General features: G+C 43.8%; 1 protein-coding gene across 13 annotated transcripts in view; it reads left to right on the top strand.

Annotated features, from left to right (window-relative positions):
- Positions 1–8485, top strand: part of NAP1L4 (nucleosome assembly protein 1 like 4) — a 28676-nt gene extending 20191 nt beyond the window's left edge. For 10 of the 13 annotated variants that reach the window (XM_080345043.1, XM_080345041.1, XM_080345034.1 and 7 more), the window contains 2 exons: positions 414–470; positions 7214–8485. In XM_080345043.1, the coding sequence (XP_080201169.1) occupies positions 414–470; positions 7214–7252 (96 nt within the window). In that variant the 3' untranslated portion in view covers positions 7253–8485. Of the gene's footprint in view, positions 1–392; positions 471–1622; positions 1661–7213 lie in introns of all 13 variants that reach the window. The other 3 variants (XR_013922169.1, XM_080345044.1, XR_013922168.1) reach the window with 3 other exon arrangements.
- Positions 8486–21509: the final 13024 nt, after the last annotated feature.

Genomic DNA, 21509 nt, shown 5'->3' with positions numbered 1-21509 from the left:
TAAAATCCTGTGCAGGAATACATACCCTGTCTACAGTAATCCAAATAAATAGAGACTCTCTAGAAGGAAGTCAAAACAAAGAACAAAATCTGACTTGCATTCTTACTGCCAGAACTATAAAATTCCAAAATAATATGTTAGCAGTTAAAAAAAATTGCTGTGAGACTGCAGCAGCTTATGTAGAAATGTTGCCTTAAGCCATGCTGAATCTTTTAAATCTGTGTTTTAAATCTTCTTTTAAAGATTTTACTTTAAGGTTTTTGAAGATGCTGAATTCTTTTAAGTCAGCCCAAGTAGTTTTAATGTTGACATCTGAAACACAAAATAATTTATTTTGGTTTTTTTCTCCATTACAGAAAGTTGCACTTTTAACCTGTTTTAATTTCTGTTAGTTTATCTCTATTTTGTCATAGGAGTTGGAGGGGGAAGAGGAGGGAGAAGAAGAAGATGATGCAGAGAGTGATCCGAAGGTAAGAAATTTTTGTCTGCTTAGTCATAACACAAACTGTAATGATGAGCAATATAACTGAGGTTATAGTAGTTTGGGAAAAGATTGATAAATTATTAAAAACCAAAAAACAAAAACCCCACAACCCCTATCTTCTGACTGCAATGTTTTCATCATCTTTAGCACTCACATTGCTCTTAAAAGAAAGGTTCATGTTTCCATAAACTGAGAAAACGCAGGGTTTTTTTTTCTTCCAACGTATATCAAGAAAAAGATAATTTCGGAACTGTTTGCCTTTTCTCTTTAATGGTATTGCTATATAATAATGACAAATATTTTTCCTTTAGAAAGGTCTTTCTTCAAAGATTCTGTGACTGGACTTCAACTTAGAATTAGTCTGACAAGTCTCAACTAGCTTGTTTATTTTCTTAGACTTGTTCTTTTGGTTGTCCTGATGGCTGCAGGTTAGATTCCACATCTTTGTACTCAGCTAGAAATAAAAAAAAGTCCCCAACTTTGAATTTTAAACTTTGAGACCTTGTTTAAAATTCAGCCTTAACAGTTAATGCTTCTTCTGATAAGTGTTTTTGAGTCCTTCCATCATGGTAAAGTTAATGCTTACATTCAGTGAAGCTGGGACAGTGATAACAGACTTCTTAAAACATCAGCTTTTAACTTTTATAAAAGCAGACGAAGAAGTGAAAGGTGTGCACAACTGCTTGATCTTTCAGTGACAGTCTGAACAGCAGCTAAACATGTCACTCTTTTGACATAGAGCTTATTATATACATCATCATATCACTAGTAAATGCTTTTTATCATCATATCAAGAATGATTCCTTTAATGAGGAATACTGTATACTAAAGAAAGTCAGTCTTGTGGAAAGATTGCTCAAACAGGTTTAGTGTGGTCGAAATGGGTATTGTGACTCTGTTCTGCAGGGTCAAAATTCAGTGGTGGATCTCTGATGGGAAAGAGTGGGACAGGTGAGAAAATTGTTAGCTGTGAGTCAAAGTATATTTGTGTTAAGTATCGAATATGCCTTTAAAGGATTTGGTATTCTATAGAAAAAAAAAGGTATCGTGGAAGGTTATAGTTGTTACCTCCTGTATTATTTTGTACATCTCACTTTTCATTCATGCTGACGGTTCCTTTCAATTTTTTCCCATTTAGGTGTAATTTAAGTCTGTTTATCATTCATACATTTCTAGGTAAGGTGGAATTCTGTTCATACCTAACTTCCTAGAGTCCCATTCATAGCCATGCAATGTAGTTTGTTTTGTAGGGCTTTCTGGTGTTATGGGTTTTTTTTCCTTGTATGGGTAAAAGAAATGGGGAGAAGGTGACTTCAGAGTTTAGGTTTTATTAGTAAAAAAATAGGAAGAAATGTGTGTAGAGATGAATGCCTTTAAATCATGTGATTAAATTAGATTTTTTTTTTTTTTTTTTTTTCAAAATGACCTCTCTACCATCCTGGCACAACTTCTTTGCTTTGCCTTTATTGCAGTCAAACTGTATTTTATATGCACATGATCAAAGATACTGATGCTTGTCAGACTTTTTTTCCTTGTTTCTGATTTGATGTTGCATCTCTTTAACTGTTTTTAGTGTAATTGCAAATTATTTCTTAAATATCTCCTTTGCTCTTCTTGAGAACTCTTGTAAGTCATCAGCTTACTTAGTGTCTCTTTTCCAAAATTATTCTTACTTATGCTGCCTAACAAAGGCTGTCAGTCACTCTTAAAGACACTGATTCTGATCAGGTATTGCTCTCCTGCTCATCTGTCTCTTTATTTAAATGAAGAAAAAATTATTCTGTTGTATACTGTCCTCTTTCACCTTTCATCCCGTGCATCATAGAGAACAATGCCTGCAACACACTCCATACCTTTTCTCCCTATACTTTAGGTTTGCATCTTTTTTCCTTTGGTTACTTAGGAGAAGCTGTAGTCTATCCAGCTCATTCCCTCTCGGCATAGATAATGCCCCTCTTTGCCTTTGTTAAACTCAATTGATGTGTGTGTTTTTAAATTATATTATTTCTAATCTGATGTGCTTTGAGAAGCCAGCCACCCTGCCTCAGCATACATGCACTGTTTATTCACCTGCAATAGTACAACATCCATTTGTCACAACAGTTTATATGTAGTCCTGCTGCACTATGTTACGCAACTGTCTTCACTTCTTACAATTAAAAATTGTTAGCCAGGCTCCGGTTTTGCCAGTCAACTTGGAATTCTGTTTTTTTTGTCTTTTAAGACTCATACATCTGATCCTGTTTTTCATTCCTTCTGTACATCCCAGTTTCTGGTCCTGTTTCTCCCAGTCCATTGCCCCTCCTTGCCTTTCAGTTCCTGCTCCTCACTTTTCCCTCTCCACCCCTCCCACTTTTCTTGCATCTAGAATAGTTTGCATGTACACAAATAATTGTTCTTTGGTCTGTTTTCCTTTCAAATCAAATTTCTTCAGTTGCTTCCATATTACTTCCTCCTTTATTGTCTTACTGCATTTGTTACATAAATGTCAACACTTTCCACTTTAACTTTTCCTTTTTCCTTCCTTTCCTGTCAGTTTTAAGTACATTTGAGTTGTTCAGTTAGAACAAAGTCATTATCATCTCTTGCACAAAGCACTTATGCTAAATATAAGTTGTGGCTTTGGAAGACTGAGCTGATGATTTGAAGTAGCTTCAGAAGGTGCTATGAAAACAGATAATGTAGCTTGTTTAGTATATTTTTGTGTGCTTGCATGCCGTCTTCCTTTAGCTGCCTTTATTTCACGTTATTGATGCTAAGCTTTAATTGAGAAGTAGCTGACAAGATAATACAGAATGCTGTTTTGAATGATGAACTAAGAGGCTGCTGTGGGGAGAGACTGCATGGGCTTCAAGATGCTTATTCTATCTTTTAAGTACCAGTGGCAGAAGGACCTGTTAGCAGCAAATTAATTTTCAGAACCTTTGACGTGTTCCATCCAGTTGTGGCAGAGGCAGTTCAGACCACTTGCTTGTTTAGCTCTACTTAGATCTTAATTTACTTCCCATGTATATATTTGATATCCTTGCTTTTCCTCATTCAATAACGTTAATTAAAAAATGAACAAAGATAAGGTTTAGCGTTAGAATCCCTAACTGGACTATTGCGTGGTAGGACTATTGAAAGGCTTTCTTCCTTCTCTGCTGGAAAGGATATCAGCTTTAGTGCCTGCTGTTTGCATTGATCTCACTGTTGGCAGCAAAGTCTGTCTGGGAGTCAGATGGCATCTTGATGAGCTGCCTGTGCCTGCACAGCTACTTTAGCAGATGAGAAGGTTCCCAAGAAGTGATTTGTAAAAGTAAGGAGGTAAAGGCTTGATTGCTCTTTGAGTCACCTAGAAATGTGTCCTTCCTAATCTGTTTAAATATTGAACATGAACAGAAATTCAGTGTCTCTTTCAGCAGTAACTTTATGTGAAAAAGATTGGTTTGAAAGGATTAAATTGCTATGATAAATGTCACAGATACACTGTACTTATGCCCCCATCCTCCAGGATGTTGGGTTAATTGGATGGGTAGAAGCAGTGGGCTCTGTGTGTGAAAGTCATGAAAGCAACATTATTTCAGACCTGCTTTTCTTCTCCATGTTAGTGCTATGATTTGGTGAGTTTTAGGTGAAATTTCCCCTCTGAATTTGATGCATGTCCTCTGTCCAGAAGCAGCTGATGCACTTCAGCTGATGTAATTGATATCTGGGCAAGTGGTCTGTATGTGAGCTAATTAGCTCGAGTTTCTTGCATTGTTCCCCTGGGTAATCAAGTGCCAGGAGAAAAATGTTCATGTACGTTGTGGCAAGAGGGTTTTTTTTTGTTGTTGTTGTGTGGTGTTGTTTTTTTGTTCTGAGCAAGTGATGCAGTAAATAAGAGGCAGTGGAAAAAAAGTCATATGTTGATGCTTATTAGCAAAAGAGAAAAAAAGGTGGGAGTGTAAACTTATTCAGCTTGTATATCTCCATTGGAACAGTGTCTCAAGCTGGAATCAAAGGCCTGAAGTAGTTTAAATTTGTTGCCCAGAATAAGTAAATATTATGAAATAGTTTACAGATGTAAAAATTAAAAAATACTACAGCTTTTCATATGAACTTAAATCATTGCTCATAACTACTATAGAGAATCTCTTTAAGACAAGAATTTTTACTGGTCTCTGTACCACTGGTAGGGAACATGTGTTTGCTGCTAAATTTATTTTAAAATAAGATGCAGTTCCTCTTCATCTTTGCCATTTAAAGTCTCTCTAGTCTTTATTGCTTGGCCGATGCATTTCATTGCTATTTCTAAGATATCTTGGGAAGTTAACTTTGGGAAATACAGCATGAATGGCAATATTGCTAGAATGGGGAGATATATAGCACAGGGTCTAAGGCCAGTAAATGGATTGGTAGTAGCTGGCTGACCCGTATCACCAACAGCCTGGGCACCATGGAAAGGGCAGGCTCAAACTTACTAATAGCCTTGCCTGTGAGACTATGAAGGTAGTATCTCAATCACACTTGCAGCCTGGGGTCTGGTCTCTGATCTTACAGGAGCCGTTAGAGGCCAAAGATTAATTTCAACATGCGTGTGCCTGATGTGGCAGCTGTAACTTGAAGAAAATTGTGGTCATCTACCTGTGTTGTGGTCATGTTGGGATTAGGCTGAGATGTTTTATGTGAGGCTGACAGGTAACAAAAGGCAAGGTGGAGCTAATGTGCAGGCTTGCTTGGCAAGAGTGATGCTGTGCTCTTGAAATAGTGGAAGAAAATTGATTATGTTGGAATCTGGATCTGAGATACTGCCTTTTTACTTGTGCCCTGCATATCAGTCTTGGCAATATAAATGTTTATGCCCTGAACTGTAAGCTAAAAATAGCATAAACTAGCAGTATTTCTCTCAAAATTCTCCAACAACTGACTCATATCTGAGAAACCCTTAAACTGTGGGTATTTTTTGTCTGAGAGCAGTAATAAGTACTGAAACGGCCTTAAGAATGAACTTTGTAATCTCCGTGACTCAGTTTTTACAGGATAAAGATTTATATGCAATAATATGATTTAAGTGTTTACAGAAATAAAGACAAGTATAAACATAATGAAGTTTATTAGAAAATATAACAGGAGCTTTGGTTGATCATTAAAATTTGGCCAGAGTGGTTGCAGTGGTCAGCCTAAATGTGTCTAATATAACAGGTGAATAGGAAGGAAGGAGGAGATGGAAAGAATTTGAAGTATTTTCTAAATAACAGGTTTATTACTTGATTATGGCTCTTGTCCAGAGTGCATGATGGTGGGGAAGTGATGCTGTGCACTATGCTGTGGCCATGTTTTAATACAAAGCAGTTATAAGAAAAGCAGTCTTTGAAAGCTTTTTTGATAAAAATGTTGGCAGTTTTTGTCTGCCTCTAAATGTAAAGGAATAGCATGCAACTTATTATCAGTGGCAGGCAGATTTTTTTTTTTTGAGAGGGATGATGATAACTTTGTGTTCTGTGTAAACAGAGGGAATTCATACTGCATTTAGGCCCATATCTATGAAAATGAATTTACATCAGTGTTCTTTGGAACCCCAAGCAGATGAGAGGGTGCAAGGCTTAAGTCAGCTTGGGGTGCTGAGGGAGGGAAACCACAAGGAAAAAGTCTGAAGAGTCTTAGGCATATCTGTGATTTACAGTGGGAATGACAGTGACCACTGTAAACCTAAAGCATTTTAGGTGAGGAAGAGAAAAAACAGTCTGGGTTTAGTGCAGATTATCGAGGGTACTTGTTCCTCACCACAGGCAAATGCTTAAGCTGTTTTAGCTTGTGGTCCCTTGATGTATAATGAACAAACATCTTCTTACATCTTCTTTAGGATGGTTTCTAAGAAACATTTTATTTGCAGTCATTGGTGTTCAAGTTGTCATATTTTATGCCTGTATTTTACTTTACTAGAATTCAACAGGTTTCAGTGACTGCTTTGGTTTACAATAAACTAGGGAGAAACTAACAGGAAATACACTGAATAAATTCTTCTGCTTTCTAACAATTCAAATTTTACAACAAAAAAGCAAGAAGTACTGTGTAAAACCTGAAGTTCTTAGCTGTTTGAGTACATGTTCTCCTTTACAAATACACTTCCTTTTGCCAAAGGGGAAGTTGTTTTACTACCTAATGAAGGTGTTTTTACTCTTACATATTCAGATCAACATGTGGACTTCTTGCCCAGTGTTAAACTGTTGAATAGTTACCTGCTGGTGATGCAGAACCTAATAAAAAACAACACATTAATTCCATTTTTATCACCTTAGCAGAAAGGGCAAGGCTTCTAAAGGAAAAACTCAAGCGTGCTGTGGAATAAGCAGCCTGCCTTCCTCCCTCCTCAGAGTTGCTGAGGAGGTGGCAGTTGATTGTGAAACCGTTTTAATAGGAACTAACACTCATATTGAGCCTCTCATTGGGGGGAGTAGAAGGTGGTTTGCTTTCTTGTTTGAGCCTCAGGCTATTGGATGGCATGTAAAGAACACAAACGTAGTTTAAAAATATGATTGGATACCAAGCAGTTGGGGGTGAGGGGAACCCAGTAAATCTGGTGGCTGCTGTTCAGACCTTTATGATCTAGGTTGAGGTTACATGTAGCTTTTTTGTATGTGCTGATGATATCTCTAGCTAATTCAAAACTGCATAGCAAATGTCTTTTATTTGTTCAAGTATTTTCTTGTATGCCATTTTGATTTTTTTTTAACTTTTTTTTCTTTTTTTCTTTTTCCCTTTATACAGAAAGATTCCAGCCAACCTGCTGAATGCAAACAACAATAATAAGGAAATACCACTTGGAAGTGATATTTGAACAACTTGTAACAAATATTTGGATACCTGGCCTGCAGTTCAGGATATTCCATTGCTGCAGCACAATCTTATTAACAATGCTTAAAATTAATTTGTTTTAAAATGCATGATTTTCACTAACTTTTCTTTATTGCTTAACATGTACAGTGGCAACTTCAATGCATTTGGGAAATATGAGGTTTAAATAAAGCACACTCTACAGCCGTTGGTACACTGTAGCTAAGTATGTCAGTAGGCCTTTAGAGCCTTTTGCCCTATGCATAGGGGAATAGTCCAGACTACCAAGTGAGGATTATCCATTTTCTTGTTAAACATTGAAAATTGTGGAATAGCAATGTGCTGAGAAGCTAAAGTAAATGGATTACATGTATGGTAGCTGAAACGGATAGAGCAATATGACTTTTTGCTAGTTCCCTCCCCCTTTTTTAATATTTCTTGCAACCTACAAATTGAACTAGTGCTTGAGCAGCTTTAAATGTCATATTTATTATCTCAGTAAACCAACTGAAGTAATTTTACTTCATTGAAGGGGGTGTCATATTTGAGACTTAGTTGTTCATCTTACTATTTATTTATTCATGTTTGTAAGTACTTTGACAGAATTAGTGCTTTTTAATAGTTTTTAATATACTTGAAAAACTTCTTCCTCTTTTGCATACAATGTGGGTACTTGTAAAACAAATACTTTGAATTGGTCTCAAATGTAGTAGTCTAGACAGAAGAAACGAACTTGCATCAAAATGACAGCTCTTCTGGATGAAGATCAAAATACAAAGGCCAAACTGTTGCTGTTGATGGAAGTGGGTTGCAGCCAAAGAACCAGAAAATTTCCAGTAGTCTTATTGCTTAGTGTCCAGCATGGGAGGACCTTTCACTATGAACACAGCAACTTACAGAAATTCAATTCAATAAATCTGAAGTTTTGGTGTCTTACTTGCAACACTGAAATTATTCCATTCCACAATTTGTTTTATTTTAAGTTCTGAAGTCTTCAAAACTACCTTTTGTTGTGTGGCACTTCAGGTATATGTTTCTAGTTTCAACATCCGTTGCCAACCTCTGGCAGCAGTTGAATAGCAGCTGTATCAACACTGTGACCAGGCATGTAGAGTGCTCCAGCCTTACCTTACACATTTGTAACAATACAGTGTTTTCAATTTGTACAGACTAGATAGAATATTCTATTAAAGTTGTGAAACATGATTGTTGGTGCCTTTCTGCTCCATAATACTTTCTAGGTAAAATGAATATTCCTTTAACTTTCAGTAGGGCTAAAGCAGAGGCCTGCTGGCTCTTTTGGCTTCTTGTCTGAATGTCCTGCTCATGTACTTTGTCAAAAGCCAAAGAAAATGAGCCCTCATAAATACTGCCTTGTGGAGTTGTTTGATGTGAATCAGAACCAACTTGCTCAATTTGCGAGTGAACATTTCCCTTAACTTGTAGCTGTCTGGAATGTTTCGTAGGAATTGGGTTTTTTTGGTGGGGGGGCAGTCATTATCAAAGATGCAATGTGATCTGTGCAGTTTTGTCATGGACTAAATGAGATGTTGGGGACTGGAAATGGCTTTATGATGTTACGATATCCCCATGTCAATACCTTACAGTCAGAAAATGCATAGCACTAATTTTCAAGTGACAACGTTAAGGCAGGAACAAAGGAAGCAGGAGGTGGTCAGCAATAGCAGTAGGTTCTGGGCTTTAAAGGCGTTCTGGATGATGCTCGCAAATGTGCAAACTGGGTAATTACAGTGCCAGTGATGTTAGGCACATCAAATAGAGGTATTTGACCAGCTTTTTTTTCTTCTTTCTACATCAAAAGTGGGATGATAGTTCCCTCATCCTAAAGAAGAACTTTCCACTACATGGTTAAACACAAGTGCTGCTAGCTGGAGATAAACATCTGCAAATTAGCACACATAAGTAATTTATGTTCGGGAATCCTGAAAGGCTAACTTTAATTTTGAGAAGACGGGAAATTCCAGAACACAGAGCAAATGTGCCAGCATTCAGGGAGCGCAAATGAGATGGGTGGGTAGCTGAAGCTGCCTGGCGAGATGTTCGTCCCCACAAAGGCGATGGGAAAGCTGAGCTGGGATTTGTTAAAGCAGAGTTAACACCACTTGCCACAGCTGAATGGAAAACAGGTCTTGTCAAAGATGTTGGTGTTACGGATCTAGCTGATAATGGCAAAGATGGGCATTTCACAGACTTCTCTGTTTTCAGATGGTTATTTATAGACTTTGTCTATGGGAAAAGTAACTAACAGGTACTTGAACAGCTCGACTTGTTCTTTCAGCAGAAAGGAGTATGAAGAACTGATTGTTTAATTTGCAGAATGTCACAGCTGGACAAATCCAGGCTGGATGGTAAAAATAGAGAGTGAGGATGTGCAAAAAGAGGATAACTGTGATTAACAGTTGGAAAATAAAATTTTAAAAAATCAACATCGGTGTTTTCTGAAGACTGGGCCTTAAGACAAATAAGTTGAGGGCCTTATGCAAAACTATGGGGGGAAGTTCTAAAAATGGTGAGGTGATACTAAAAAAGTGAATCTGCATGCATACAAGCCTGATTACCATCGCAGCAACATGATAAACTCTAGGTTCAGTCTGTGGGAACACACTCTTCTGATGCAATCTTCATGTCGGGAGCTTCTCATTTGAGGAAGAAAAAAAAGTGTTCCATTTCTGGGTTTGAAAGTTGAAGCAGCGGGAAGCGCTCCAAGCGAGACTAATTTGGCATGTCACCTACTGGGGCTGCAGCATGATTAATAGCTTCTCAGTGCCTTGGTTGTCTAGGAAGAAAGCCTTGGAGGTACTACCCTGCTGGCCTATCTCATACAGGAATAAATGCCAAATATTCTGCTTCCAGCTGAAAACTGGGGAAGGGTTGTGGTTTCTCAGGAGCGTTTTGCAGAGCGCTAAGGAACCTTCATGGGAGCTTGGTTTTTGGGATAACCAGGAGCTGTAGGCTTTCAGGCCAACTGCAGTTAAGTTCGGTTATCTGGGATTTGCTATCTGGGTTAGGACTTGTGGTAGCTGGAAAAAATTAAAATTGTCTCTATGCGTTTCCACTCTCCTTATTGAACAGGCTTTTCCTGTTCTGAACTAAAGGAGACTCGTAATAAATTCATCCTTGGTTAAATGCTGCCTTGACGGCAGTTCCTCAAGCAAATGAGGTTTCGCCGAGGAAGCCAGCTCAGCACAGCGCAGTCCGGAGGAGGCCACGCTGGAGAGGAACACGTAAGAAGAGGTCAGACCAGTAATGGCACGAGGAAATCGCTTGTTCCTGTGAGCTCGGCGATTCAGGAGGTGACTCTAAGACGCGAGACGTGCTCCAGCTGGCTGATGTTACACTGAGGTAGCACATAACCTTATGAACTTGTTCTTGAAATTTGCACCTTCTCAAGCATCTTAGCTTGACCTCTTTTGGAAACAATTATAGCTCAACCAGAAAATAGGAGAAACGTCATTTCTAGTTGAGCTTAAAGGCACAAGTAGTAGATGATGCAGCTGGGTGGGAGACCTGCTGCTTGAGCAAGTGCGGTCCCACAGCTTTTTATGTCCACCTATGTGTGGCTTCTAGAAAAACATGAAGTTTACTTGGGCTCCTCCAAATCACCTCTTGATAGCCTATTGCAAATGGCAATCTAATAAAAAAGAAAAAGGTGCTGCATTCATGCTTCTTTATCTTCTGCCCCTTCCCACAGATATATATCTGTATTATTTCCCAAATAAAGTCTGGAAGGCACTGTTTTCTGGCAGTATAGTGTCTGTTCAGGCCTCCTTCCCTGAAGCTGCAGTCCTCACATTTTTTACCTTTTTTTGCCCATGTTTTTCACTACAGCCAGTGTGCAAACAGCTCTGTCGCTGTAGCTGTCACCTGTGCATGGAAGAACCTTCATCCTCCCTTTCCCAAACAGTTCATAGCCATCACACTAATGGCAGGCAGAGCTATTTTTTCCATATGCTCATATTGCTGTCCTAAACACCTCCAGTCTCTCATGGGTCAGGAAACCCAAACAAAAAATGCTGTAAATCACACTGGTTTGACGAGCATTGAAAAAAAAAAAAAAAGGTCCAAGCCTTTACGCTGTTTGTGAAGTATTGTATGAATGGAGCCTGAACTGCTTGCCAAGTGCCAGTTTTTGTTTCCAGACTGGCTTTCCTCTCTGCTTGTTCACCTTGCCATTACACAAGCAGAAGGCACGCTCCACCCAGCAGCGAGCGAGCCTCTTGCACAAGCCGCCTTACCCTCTGGTTTTTACCGTGGGAATCCGGACACCTTGTGGGGATGCCAAACCAGGTTAATACAACCCAGTGAGCGTGTGCTGCAGTTGCCAGCGCAGCTCTGCACAGCCTCCCAGCTTCTACAAGCTTTCCCGGTAACAGACCCACACTGGAAAAATCACCTCCTAGCAAATTTTCCTTTCCCAAAGGAGTCAGCAGCAGCAGCACAGTGGCCTCTCGCTCACTCGCTCTTGCTTTGCTTCTTGCCCCCTAGCATGGGCAAGTTAAACATAACCCATACCAGACCCATCCCAGCTTAACAAAGGGGCTGGAGAGAAGGGAAATGATACAGAAAGGAATTTAGTCATTATGCAACATGACCCAAGGTGGAAGAAAAAAAAAATCAAAACCATAAAATAATAATTTGCACCTGTTGGGGTAGAAACCAAACAGCATAGGATGATACTGGAAAAGAAGGACTATTGGTCTATCACTGATGCAAATCTTTGCACCATGCAAATATTTCTTGTGAGCTGATAGCAAATTCACTCTGGCAGTTATTGAGACCAAATTCACTCACCTTTTAGGAGCAAAGGAGGAACTTTCCTCAGTGTTTTAGCATGAATGCCTATTTGACCAAAGTGGTCATGTCACACTTACAAGGAGTTTGGGATATTTTTTTTTCTTCTTTTATGTTATTTTTTATTTCGCCCAATTATCTAGTTTTCCTTCTTTCTTTTCATGCTTCTGACTTAGGGCACATTTAAAACTCTTTTATTCACCTGATCAGAAATAGCTTGAGAGAACGGGGGTTGGGTACAAAATTAGTATCAGAGCCACTACCAAAGCAAACTCCTCCAGTTGACAATGGGATATAACTTGTTAGGGGAGTTAAAGCACTTGCTGTAAAGATCACGTAGCGCTCCTGCACACAAGTGAATAGTTCAAGGCGTTTTGATGCAGAGAAAAACCAATTAAGATATAACTGCTGCTGACATTCCCCTAAGCCATTTAATCTCTTGCCGCTTCAAAAAAGCAGGGAAAAACAAATTATGTACTTTCAATCTGACATTTATATGGGATGAATTGTTGCTTAGCCTATGAAAAGATCAAAAAGGAGATGTTTGAAGACAGATTGCCTACAAAGAGCACTGGACTGTTATTATACCAAAAAAAGGAGGTTAATAAGCATGGTTCAGGTCAAAATATAGACAAGTGCATTGTGTGCATCAAAGTGTTCACAAGAGCTGCTTGCTCAGGTGTTTCAAAGGCAAGCAGCAGAAGGTAAATCACTGAGCCGGCATCTTGAGCAGCAGCGCTGCAGCACTGCACATGTATTTGGCTCTGCACTCGTAGGCTTGGCAGAGCTTCTGTGACTGGAAACTCCTGCGGTCACAGAGATGGCCTGGCCTGTGTTGGGATCTCCCAGCCAAGGAGAAGAGGGCTAGTGCCCTCACTCCCACTGCCCCAGCTTCATCTTGCGCCTTAGGGGGACCAGGAGTTTCAGTTCCTTTAACCCCAGTGAGGCTGAAGAGGCTGCAAATACCCTGTTTAGTCTGGGACTGTAACTCCTGTGAACTCCTTGCTGTTATGGCTGGGGACAGCAAACGAAGAGCCCTCTGAAGACACATCCCCACCTGGCAGGGTGAAGCCACTGCGGTTCCTAAAACCGAGCAGGGGTGGGGACCACCCGTGTGGGTGTTCCTGACCCCAGCGAAGAGCTGCTGGCAGCTTTGAAGAATCCCTGAAAGACGGAGACGAAAAGGCAGAGCTGCAGAGCTGTAGGCATGAGCCCAGCGAGCCCCCAGCATGGGAGGCTCCTTGGCCAGCCATGGAGGAGTCTTTGTCTCCATCCCTCATCCTCCCGAGCATCCATCCTCTGCACTTGGCCCCGTCTTCAAGCGCAGGGTGGGAGGAGGAGGAGGAGGAGGAGGAGGCGGAAGAGGAGGAAGAGAAGGCAGCCTGGCCTCCCTTTCCCACTGTGGCACGCCGCAGCCTCTCCCAGCAGCTGGCCCGACCAGTACGCGGGGTTTGCTGGGTGCAAGGAATGCACCAGCGCTGTTTCACCTGGGGTCCGATTTCAAAGCCAACCCTGATTAAGACGTTGGGTGAAGGCAAAGCAAACAGATACCATAATTGCGGTGTGTGCTTTCTCATCTCCGCGGCGAGTTGCAAAATGTGCCGCCTCCTCCCTCATCAGCCGGGCTTTAATTGGCTTTAATGAAGAGGCAATTACACTATTTCAATTTTTAATTAAAAGGGGTGGCAGCGCAGGGGAGGGGAGGACTGGCCCCCTTTGAGTGTGTTGGTGGCACCATGGGAGATCTCTGGGCATGGTGTGCAGTAGGGTTCGGGGGGCTCCCCCATGGAACCCCGGGTCGACAGGGCTTTGTGGGGGGCTCTGGGGTGACTGGCGCAAGCAGATCAAAGTTGGCTGCCTCCTGGCCATGCTTCTGGCACTTTCAGATCCTGCCCCAGCACCCCTGGGCAAACTGCAATCAGGTTTTTGGTGTCGGAGCCAGCACATCAAAGGGACAGCGAACAGCTTACAAAAACCCCAACCCCAAAAAACCCTCCAAAGCCAAACCAAGCCCTCCGCACACACTGCACCAGCAGAAATGCCTTCTGGATAAAATGCTGGGTGGTTGTCGGCAGGGGGAGGAGCTGCTGGGATGGGATGGGTGTCTGAAAGCAAAAAGCAGAGCCACAGTTAGGAGCTCACCAACTTTTTATATATATATATATATATATATATATATTAGATTTTATTTTATGCCTGCAGGAGGCAGCTGTACTCTGATAGAGACACCCTCCCATGACCCTGCACAGTGAGCACCAAGGTGGGACTAACCCTCTCAGCTCATGTGTGCAATTTTCCTGTAGGCATCACCTTGTATGTCTCTCCTAGTCCGTGATTAGGAAGGGATAAATAGAGGCATGTGGTAAAATCTCCCTTGGGAAACAGTGATAATTGCAGGGACCAAACTGCCAGCTTAGTCCCACATTGCTTCTGCATTTTATTGCTCTTTCTGGCAGCCAGGAGGCCAGAGCTTTGGCCTTGACTCGGTCCCGTGAGCTGGGATATCCTCCCTCCTCCTATTTCAATGAGACGTAATCGCTTTACGACTTCCTTCTACCAGAGATAAAAAAATAATTAAGAAATAAACCCAGCGGCTTTGTGGCTGCACTGTGCCCTCGGTGTTCCTCCAACCCTTGCTGCTGCTGCTGGGCTTGCCCTCGGCTGGCAGGGGGCCCTGGGACCATCGAGCTGCCTGCTGCGGCAACTCGGTGGCCAACACGTCGCTGCCTGCAGAGGACCAGCTTCGGGCAAGAAGGGAGCTGGTGCTGCCACCCAGCCGGAGCCACTCAGAGAAGTGTGGCTGCAGGGTGGGGAAGGGACAGAAAATGGAAAAAAAAAAAAGGGAAAGGGAAAGGAGGAAAAGTCCAAGGTCTTTCTGTGCAATGATTGATTCACCTGCTTGGCAAATATAGCCGGGGCTGTATGGCAGGCTGCTGCGTGGGCAGGCTGAGTCACCCCACTGCTGCCAACCAGCCGCCCCAGCCCTGTGTCAGATGGGGGAACAAGGTTGCCTTCAACCAAAGAGAAGTGAAACCTGCTTATTTAAACACCCGGGTGGGAGCAACATGCAAGAGCTGGGCTGGGTCCAGCAGTACAGCCAGCAGCCTCCTCTCTTTGAAGATCAGGACGGAGGTCCTGCTCCAGGCTCCCTGCCAGCCCCCATGAACACAAACCTCCTCCCTGCCTTCCCCTCCCTTTGCCCTGGGGTCCCAGATGCTCAAAAAAAGCTCATTGGCCTTGATGCCTGTAGCAATCTGTAATCACAGCCTGATTTTTCAGAGGGGTCTTTTTTGCCATGACCAACAACCAATTGATCTCCCAGAGAAGTGCAGTCCTGCTCCCGCAGGGACAACTGCATCAACATCCCAGTGCCCAACTTTCTCACGAACTTAAGGCCTTTTCTCCCTTCTTCCCTCATTGCTGTCGGCTGAGAAATCACTTATGATTCAAGATGACTTGCGGCAACTTCTTGTGAGGGATGGAAAGCAAACCACCCTTCTGCAATTCAGGCTGGGGAGCAAGGTGCTGTGTGTCAGCGATGCTGAGCAGCCACCCTTCCCTCAGGGTAGCCTCATCCTCATCCTCATCCATGCATGGCCATCACCTGTGGCCAGCATGCTGGTGTAGCCATGGGTAGACAAGGGGGTCTCAGGCTCCCTTGGGGACCCCAATGTGTACATACACATAAACAAATAGCCTTAGGGAGAAGACAAGGCTGTAAGAACCTGGAAGAAATATAAATCTTCCCCTCTTCCCCCCATCATGGGCCAGTAGCTCACCGGGAAGATGCCACTGCTGGGAGGGTGTTTCTCCTCCATGGCAACACACCACCTCACACCTCCTGGGGGCCAAGGTGCTCCCAAGCATCCTACCTCCAACCTCAGGACCTACCTTCCCTCCTCTGAGAAACACCCAAAGTTTCCAGTGCCACAAAACTAGGCAGCATGTCTGTGTGTCCCCATTCTCGAAGTGACAGGAGTGTGGGGATGAGCTGCTCCACATCACTGGGACACCCAAAGATGCCTTTCATGGTTTGGGAACGATGTGATGATTTTGGCCACCCAAGACCTTGGTCACTTGGTGATGGCATAAATAAGAGAGGATTTTTATTTTTAATGAATAATCATGCCAATACAATCACCATTGAGTTCTGAGCAGTGCTCCCTGGCACTACCATTATATCCTTGTGTTACACCATGAGAGGAGCAGCAGAAGCAGCGAGAGAAGCACCACAGGGTGACAAGTGATTGAATGGCTGTGGCTAAAGGGGATTTCTGGGTGCACGTGTGGCTGTGCTTCTCCTGCCCCTGGTCAACACTTAGGAGCCTTTCCGTGGAGCAGGCAACCAGCCATTGACACGCAAGTGAAGCAGAAGCAGCCGTGAGTCACCAAAGATAAAGGTCTAGCTCCTTCTCTTATCAGCCACAAGCTGTGCAAGCAGGTGAGGCCGGGCTGGGTGTGCTGCAAAGAAATGTGCTCAGAGGGCAGCTGGAGCCAAAAGTCCTATTGCCAGGGAGGGGTCTACCTGGGGAACCAACCCAAGCGATGCCGGGGCAGCCGCCCAGCTTTCTTCTTCCATCACCTGTTTCCCAGTAACTTCCAATAAGGATGGTTTTCAGTGGTGCTGTGAGCCACGCAGCACCAATAAGGTGGTTAAATAAGCTGTGGGTGGTGAAGCAACTGCACAGCTCCACACGAGGTGCTCAGCTGTTGTCACGCATTGCTGGAGTGGCTGAAGATAAAGCCCCATCTGGAAGGGAAGGCCAATATTAGGGAATGAGTGATCCTGGCAACGGCCAGGCAAACAATGGGCACTGCCACATCCCTCCTCCATGGCTGGAGGAGGAGAAGGAAGAAAGGAGATGGACTCCCTGAAATTCAACGTTTCTCCTCCTGCTCTCACAAAGCTTCTCACTTCAGGGTCTCATAAGAAAAGCTAAGGATGGAAATATGCCTGTGTAAGCCCAAAGAGGCTTTTAGAAAGACCTTGGCAATGAAACGAGGCCGGCAGTGTCCACATCAGAAACTCCAGCCTTGTCTGCCACTATTTTGGGCAAATGTGTGATTTGCTATTTCTGGTCACTGGTTTGTTTCTGCAAAGCACCCGTGTTCATGGACACGCATCTCCCTCCTGGAGCTACCCTGCCTGTGCCCACCCCGGGCACTTGCAGCCCACTGCAGCCTCTGCCTCAGCCCCGGATCCCACGGTTCTGGCCCACGGTTTCCAATTACAGGGAATGCATCCAGCTCCAATTATGGGAAATGTCTCCGGATCCATGACGTTGACTCCTGCTCCAGTAAAGCTGGAAGAATGACTCAGTCATCCCAGCTGCCTGCCAAGGCATTTAACTCATTTTGCTCCTTTTGGAGGTTATTTCACTGCTTTGAAGGCTGGCCAGCCAGCAGGACTAAATATATTGAGGAAACAAGGAATTTGAAGCGTTTTATCCCTGCTGTAGCAACCTCTGTGCTTACGACACCTCCAGAAAAGCTCCGATAAACCTATTCCAGGGTGGTAAATGCCAGTTAGTGCTACCTGTCTTTGCTCGCAGAAGGGAACCTTCTTCTGAAGGACACTACTAATTTGGTATTAATAGCTAAGATTTTCTGACATTTGGTGCAGTGAGCACTCAGAGATTACACCACATTCAGGGGGATTCTGTGTTTTAAGCTATCACACAGCATTAGGAGGGTTTCTGTGTTTTCAGCTCAATGAAAATAACTTTTCCCTCCACAGCTGTACCAGGCACTGGACTGGAGTCTGACTGAGCTGACGGAGGGCACACGAAGGGGACAGTGTGGGCACCAGGCTGCTGAGAACACCAGCCCCCCTAAATCTAGTGGGGCACCCTTGGCCAGGGGATACACCTCTGTGCCCCCAGTATCCTGTGTGTGCCCTGGCTGCTGCCCCCACATCGCACAGGGACTTCAACCCAGGTGCTGACTGCCCTGGCTCCAGGGAAATTTATTTTTGGCTTGTCCCCGGAAAGCAGAGCCTGGCCAAGGTTACATGCCAAACACCCTCATTTCCTCCCCTTAACTGCCTCCCTGCTTTATCACAAACTTTGTTACTTCATCTTTTTTTCCACTCATAAAGGCTGCAGTCACCAGTGCCTCCAGCACGACCAGCACAGGCTGCCGCTGGGCCACTGGACCACCGGGCCACCAGACTACTGGGCCACAAGGCTCATACCTGCCTCTAAAAGTGCTGGCTTCAGCTCTCTGCACAAAACATGCAGAGGTTTCTGCAAACCTGGTTCTCCCTTCCACCAAATAGTGGTTTCTTTAACATAGTGAGAAAAAATATCAAATCCCCAGGTTTTTATAATTTAGGATTTCCCTTTCCCATCTCCTGGTTCAGACGAGCGTCTTGGGGACCTTTAGGAGGAGAAAAACAGTGACACTGATGCTCGCTGCTTTCCCCAGCCCCAGCCCTCAGCCCAGTCCGAGTGACAGCAGGACAGCTGCCCCCGCACAGGACCCGAGGCTGCGACATGCCCTCAGCTACTTATTGCAAATATTTGCCGAGGTGGGGCCAGGTGTTCAAACATGAGGCAGGCTGAGTAACCGGCAGGAAAAAAGAAAGTTTGGCTTTGCATTTTAGCCCCATCAACAAACATTAGCTTGGGCACCACCGAGCAAGCAGTCTGCCGTTAATCCCCGCCATACGACCCAAAAGGCAAAGGGCAGGTACAAATTTAGTGGCACCTGGAGTTAATACACACCAAATTCTATGGCTCAGGGCTGTTGAACTCACCCCATACTCTTTTATTTGGTTGTGACAGGTTAGATTTGGGAAAGTCGATCATAACAGGAAAAATACACATTGCTGATTCCCATTCTCTTTTTCATCCCATAGTTTTAGGATTTCTTTTTCCCTCCCATGTTTTTTTTATTTCATTGAAGCACTTGAAGCTGATGAATGAAGTGCTTTTTTTAAAAAAAAAATCCACTGTATCAGACACCTGTTTTCCTCCAGCAAGGAAACGTGGCATCCCCAGCTCCCACTGGCTGCGCTGGTGGAGAGCTGGCTGTGGGTGCGGGTTTCGGGGGGAGCAGCAGGGTAACAGTAGCAGGTGAAGGTCACAGCAGTGGAACCGTTGGCAAGGAGGCGGAAGGCCTTGGGAGAGGACAGCTAGTGCCAAAAACTGCTTCCCTTCATGCCTGCCACAACACAGTGTCCTGGCTTCATAAAGAAAATTCGGTGTCCAAAGGGCAATGTGAAACGTGACATCAGCACTGCTACCAGTCCTCCCATGCACACCAGCTGCCCAGGAGGGAAAGGATGCTCTTCCCTCTCCAGCTGCTCCCCACAGTCTGGCCCTGGCCACTACAGGGGATGATGCACTGGAGGGTTTTGTTTGTGATAGCTCTCCAGCCTGCCTGGAGACAGGAAACAAATCTGGACAGTACCATGATGTCATCTTCTCCCTCAAGTTTGCTGATGTTGTGGTTAGGTGGTCCTGCAATGGCTTTCAGTGTTTACTCCTAACATTTACACACTGTTAGTTCAAAAGAAAAATGGAGAAAAGCAGAAAGCAGGGCCAGAAGGATGTGTCAAGCAGGGATCTCAATCATCTGCTAGTGGGACAGCCAGGCTGGGACGCTGGGACACACGCCACACTGACGCCAGACAGCGCAGCCCAGCGATGCGCTCGGACGTGACGCAGGACATCCTGCTTGTGTGCGCTTGTCAGCGCTGGACCTGCCAGAGTCTCCACACCTACATAAAAATGGGAAAAGATGATTAACAGCCGCTTCACAGACCTCTGCAGATTTCAAAAGGACAGGTTATCTGGAGTGGTGACCTTCAGCTCACTGAGTGGTGTCAGCATGCTACTACAAGGCTGGCCCTTCATAATCTCTGGTGAATGTTACTGCTGTAGCACACCAGGGTAATAAAAGGCTGTCCAGTAGCAGACAAGCAATGTCAGGCTGAATGGTATGAGCTGTAATCACCAGAGACTTCATATGCAAAGAGCACATCAGCAGCAGTCAAGGCCAAGGTCTCAGACATTTATTACTACTACTGCAAAATAAAGATATCCCAAGTATTTAGCTTTCACAGACTTGGTTTGGGAAATTGAATGCTTTGGAGGGAGGATTTCCTATCATTTTAAAATAATGAACTATAGCCTAAACCATCTCCAGAGCTCATTAGACATGAGAAAATGTCCATGGCATTCAAAGGGGCCAGTAAATAACCACATAGTTCAGGGCAGCGCTTGACAAGCCGCTGGTCTTGGCAGAAGTCTTTATTAAAGGGGAAGTACTGAGTCACCATGGGTCCCTCGGCAGCCACGCAATGGGGCTCTTTCTTTCCTGCTGGTATAAGTTTCAAGGTATTAGTGGATCCCCCTATGATGACCAGCAACCTGCTTCATGAAGATGGTCATGAGAACAGGCTGAATCCACGGCTGCCACTGTTTAGACAGCCCTGGACCAAACCAACCTGTTGGATCAACAGCTCCCTTGTGCAGGTGCCCTTGAGCAGGAAAGCAAGCTGTGCCCCACCACGCACGGGCCTTGCAGCAACTTTCCATCTATCACCATTCTGCCATAAACCAAGAAAATCAAAGATTCATGTATGAGATGTATTAGGTGGAGGACCACAGCGGTGAACTGCATGAACTATGGTTTGAGAGACAGGAAGATTGAATAATACAAGGCTTTTTTTTTTTCTTTTTCTTTTTTTTTTTCTTTTCTTTTCTTTTTCTTTTCTACATACCTACCCGATGTCCAGGACCAGGGAACATACTACACATACAGCCATGCCCAGGCTGCTGGGGAAAGAGAAAGCAAAACCCACACACCCCCACACACACACCCTCCCCCCCTCAGTTTTTAATCTCAGTCTTGAAGTTCAGTGCCTGAAGTCCTCCTAAGCAGGTTTGAGTTGGCACATACCTACCCTTATTTGACTGTCTGCACAACCAATGTCTGGATTACTGGAAATGACATCTTTTTTTCCCAGCCCCTCACGCCTGCTCCATGACTCCATGCAGCATTTTACAACATGTAATGGTAACACACTGAGTCAGTATGATGAGACATTTCAAGCTGCTTAGGGAAAAAGAGTCTTAGTCAGATAAATATTAGTAAATTGAGTAAGCGGGGCTACGTGATATTGCTGATTAATATACGACTTGCGTATAGCTCAAAAAAAATTCTCACAGATTGAGCAAATATGCTTCCGCTGCTGCCATTGTTTAAATTAACCCCAAAGCTCCAGCCTTGCTGTGTTTCATTTGCTGTAATCATTAAACAAACAGCCTTGGTGGCCTTTATCCCTCTGGCTGAAACCTTTCTAAGTGAGCTGCCTCTAAGATAAGAACTTCTTCACCTGAACTTGGCCATCTTGGAGTGAAGTACCTGACCTCCCTCTGTGCTCATGGAAAGACCTGAACGACCCTCACAC

This window comes from Nesoenas mayeri, assembly GCF_963082525.1.
Source record: "Nesoenas mayeri genome assembly, chromosome: 5".
Lineage (NCBI taxonomy): Eukaryota > Metazoa > Chordata > Aves > Columbiformes > Columbidae > Nesoenas > Nesoenas mayeri.
Note: the sequence above shows the minus strand (reverse complement) of the source record. Positions and strands in the feature narration are given on the sequence as shown.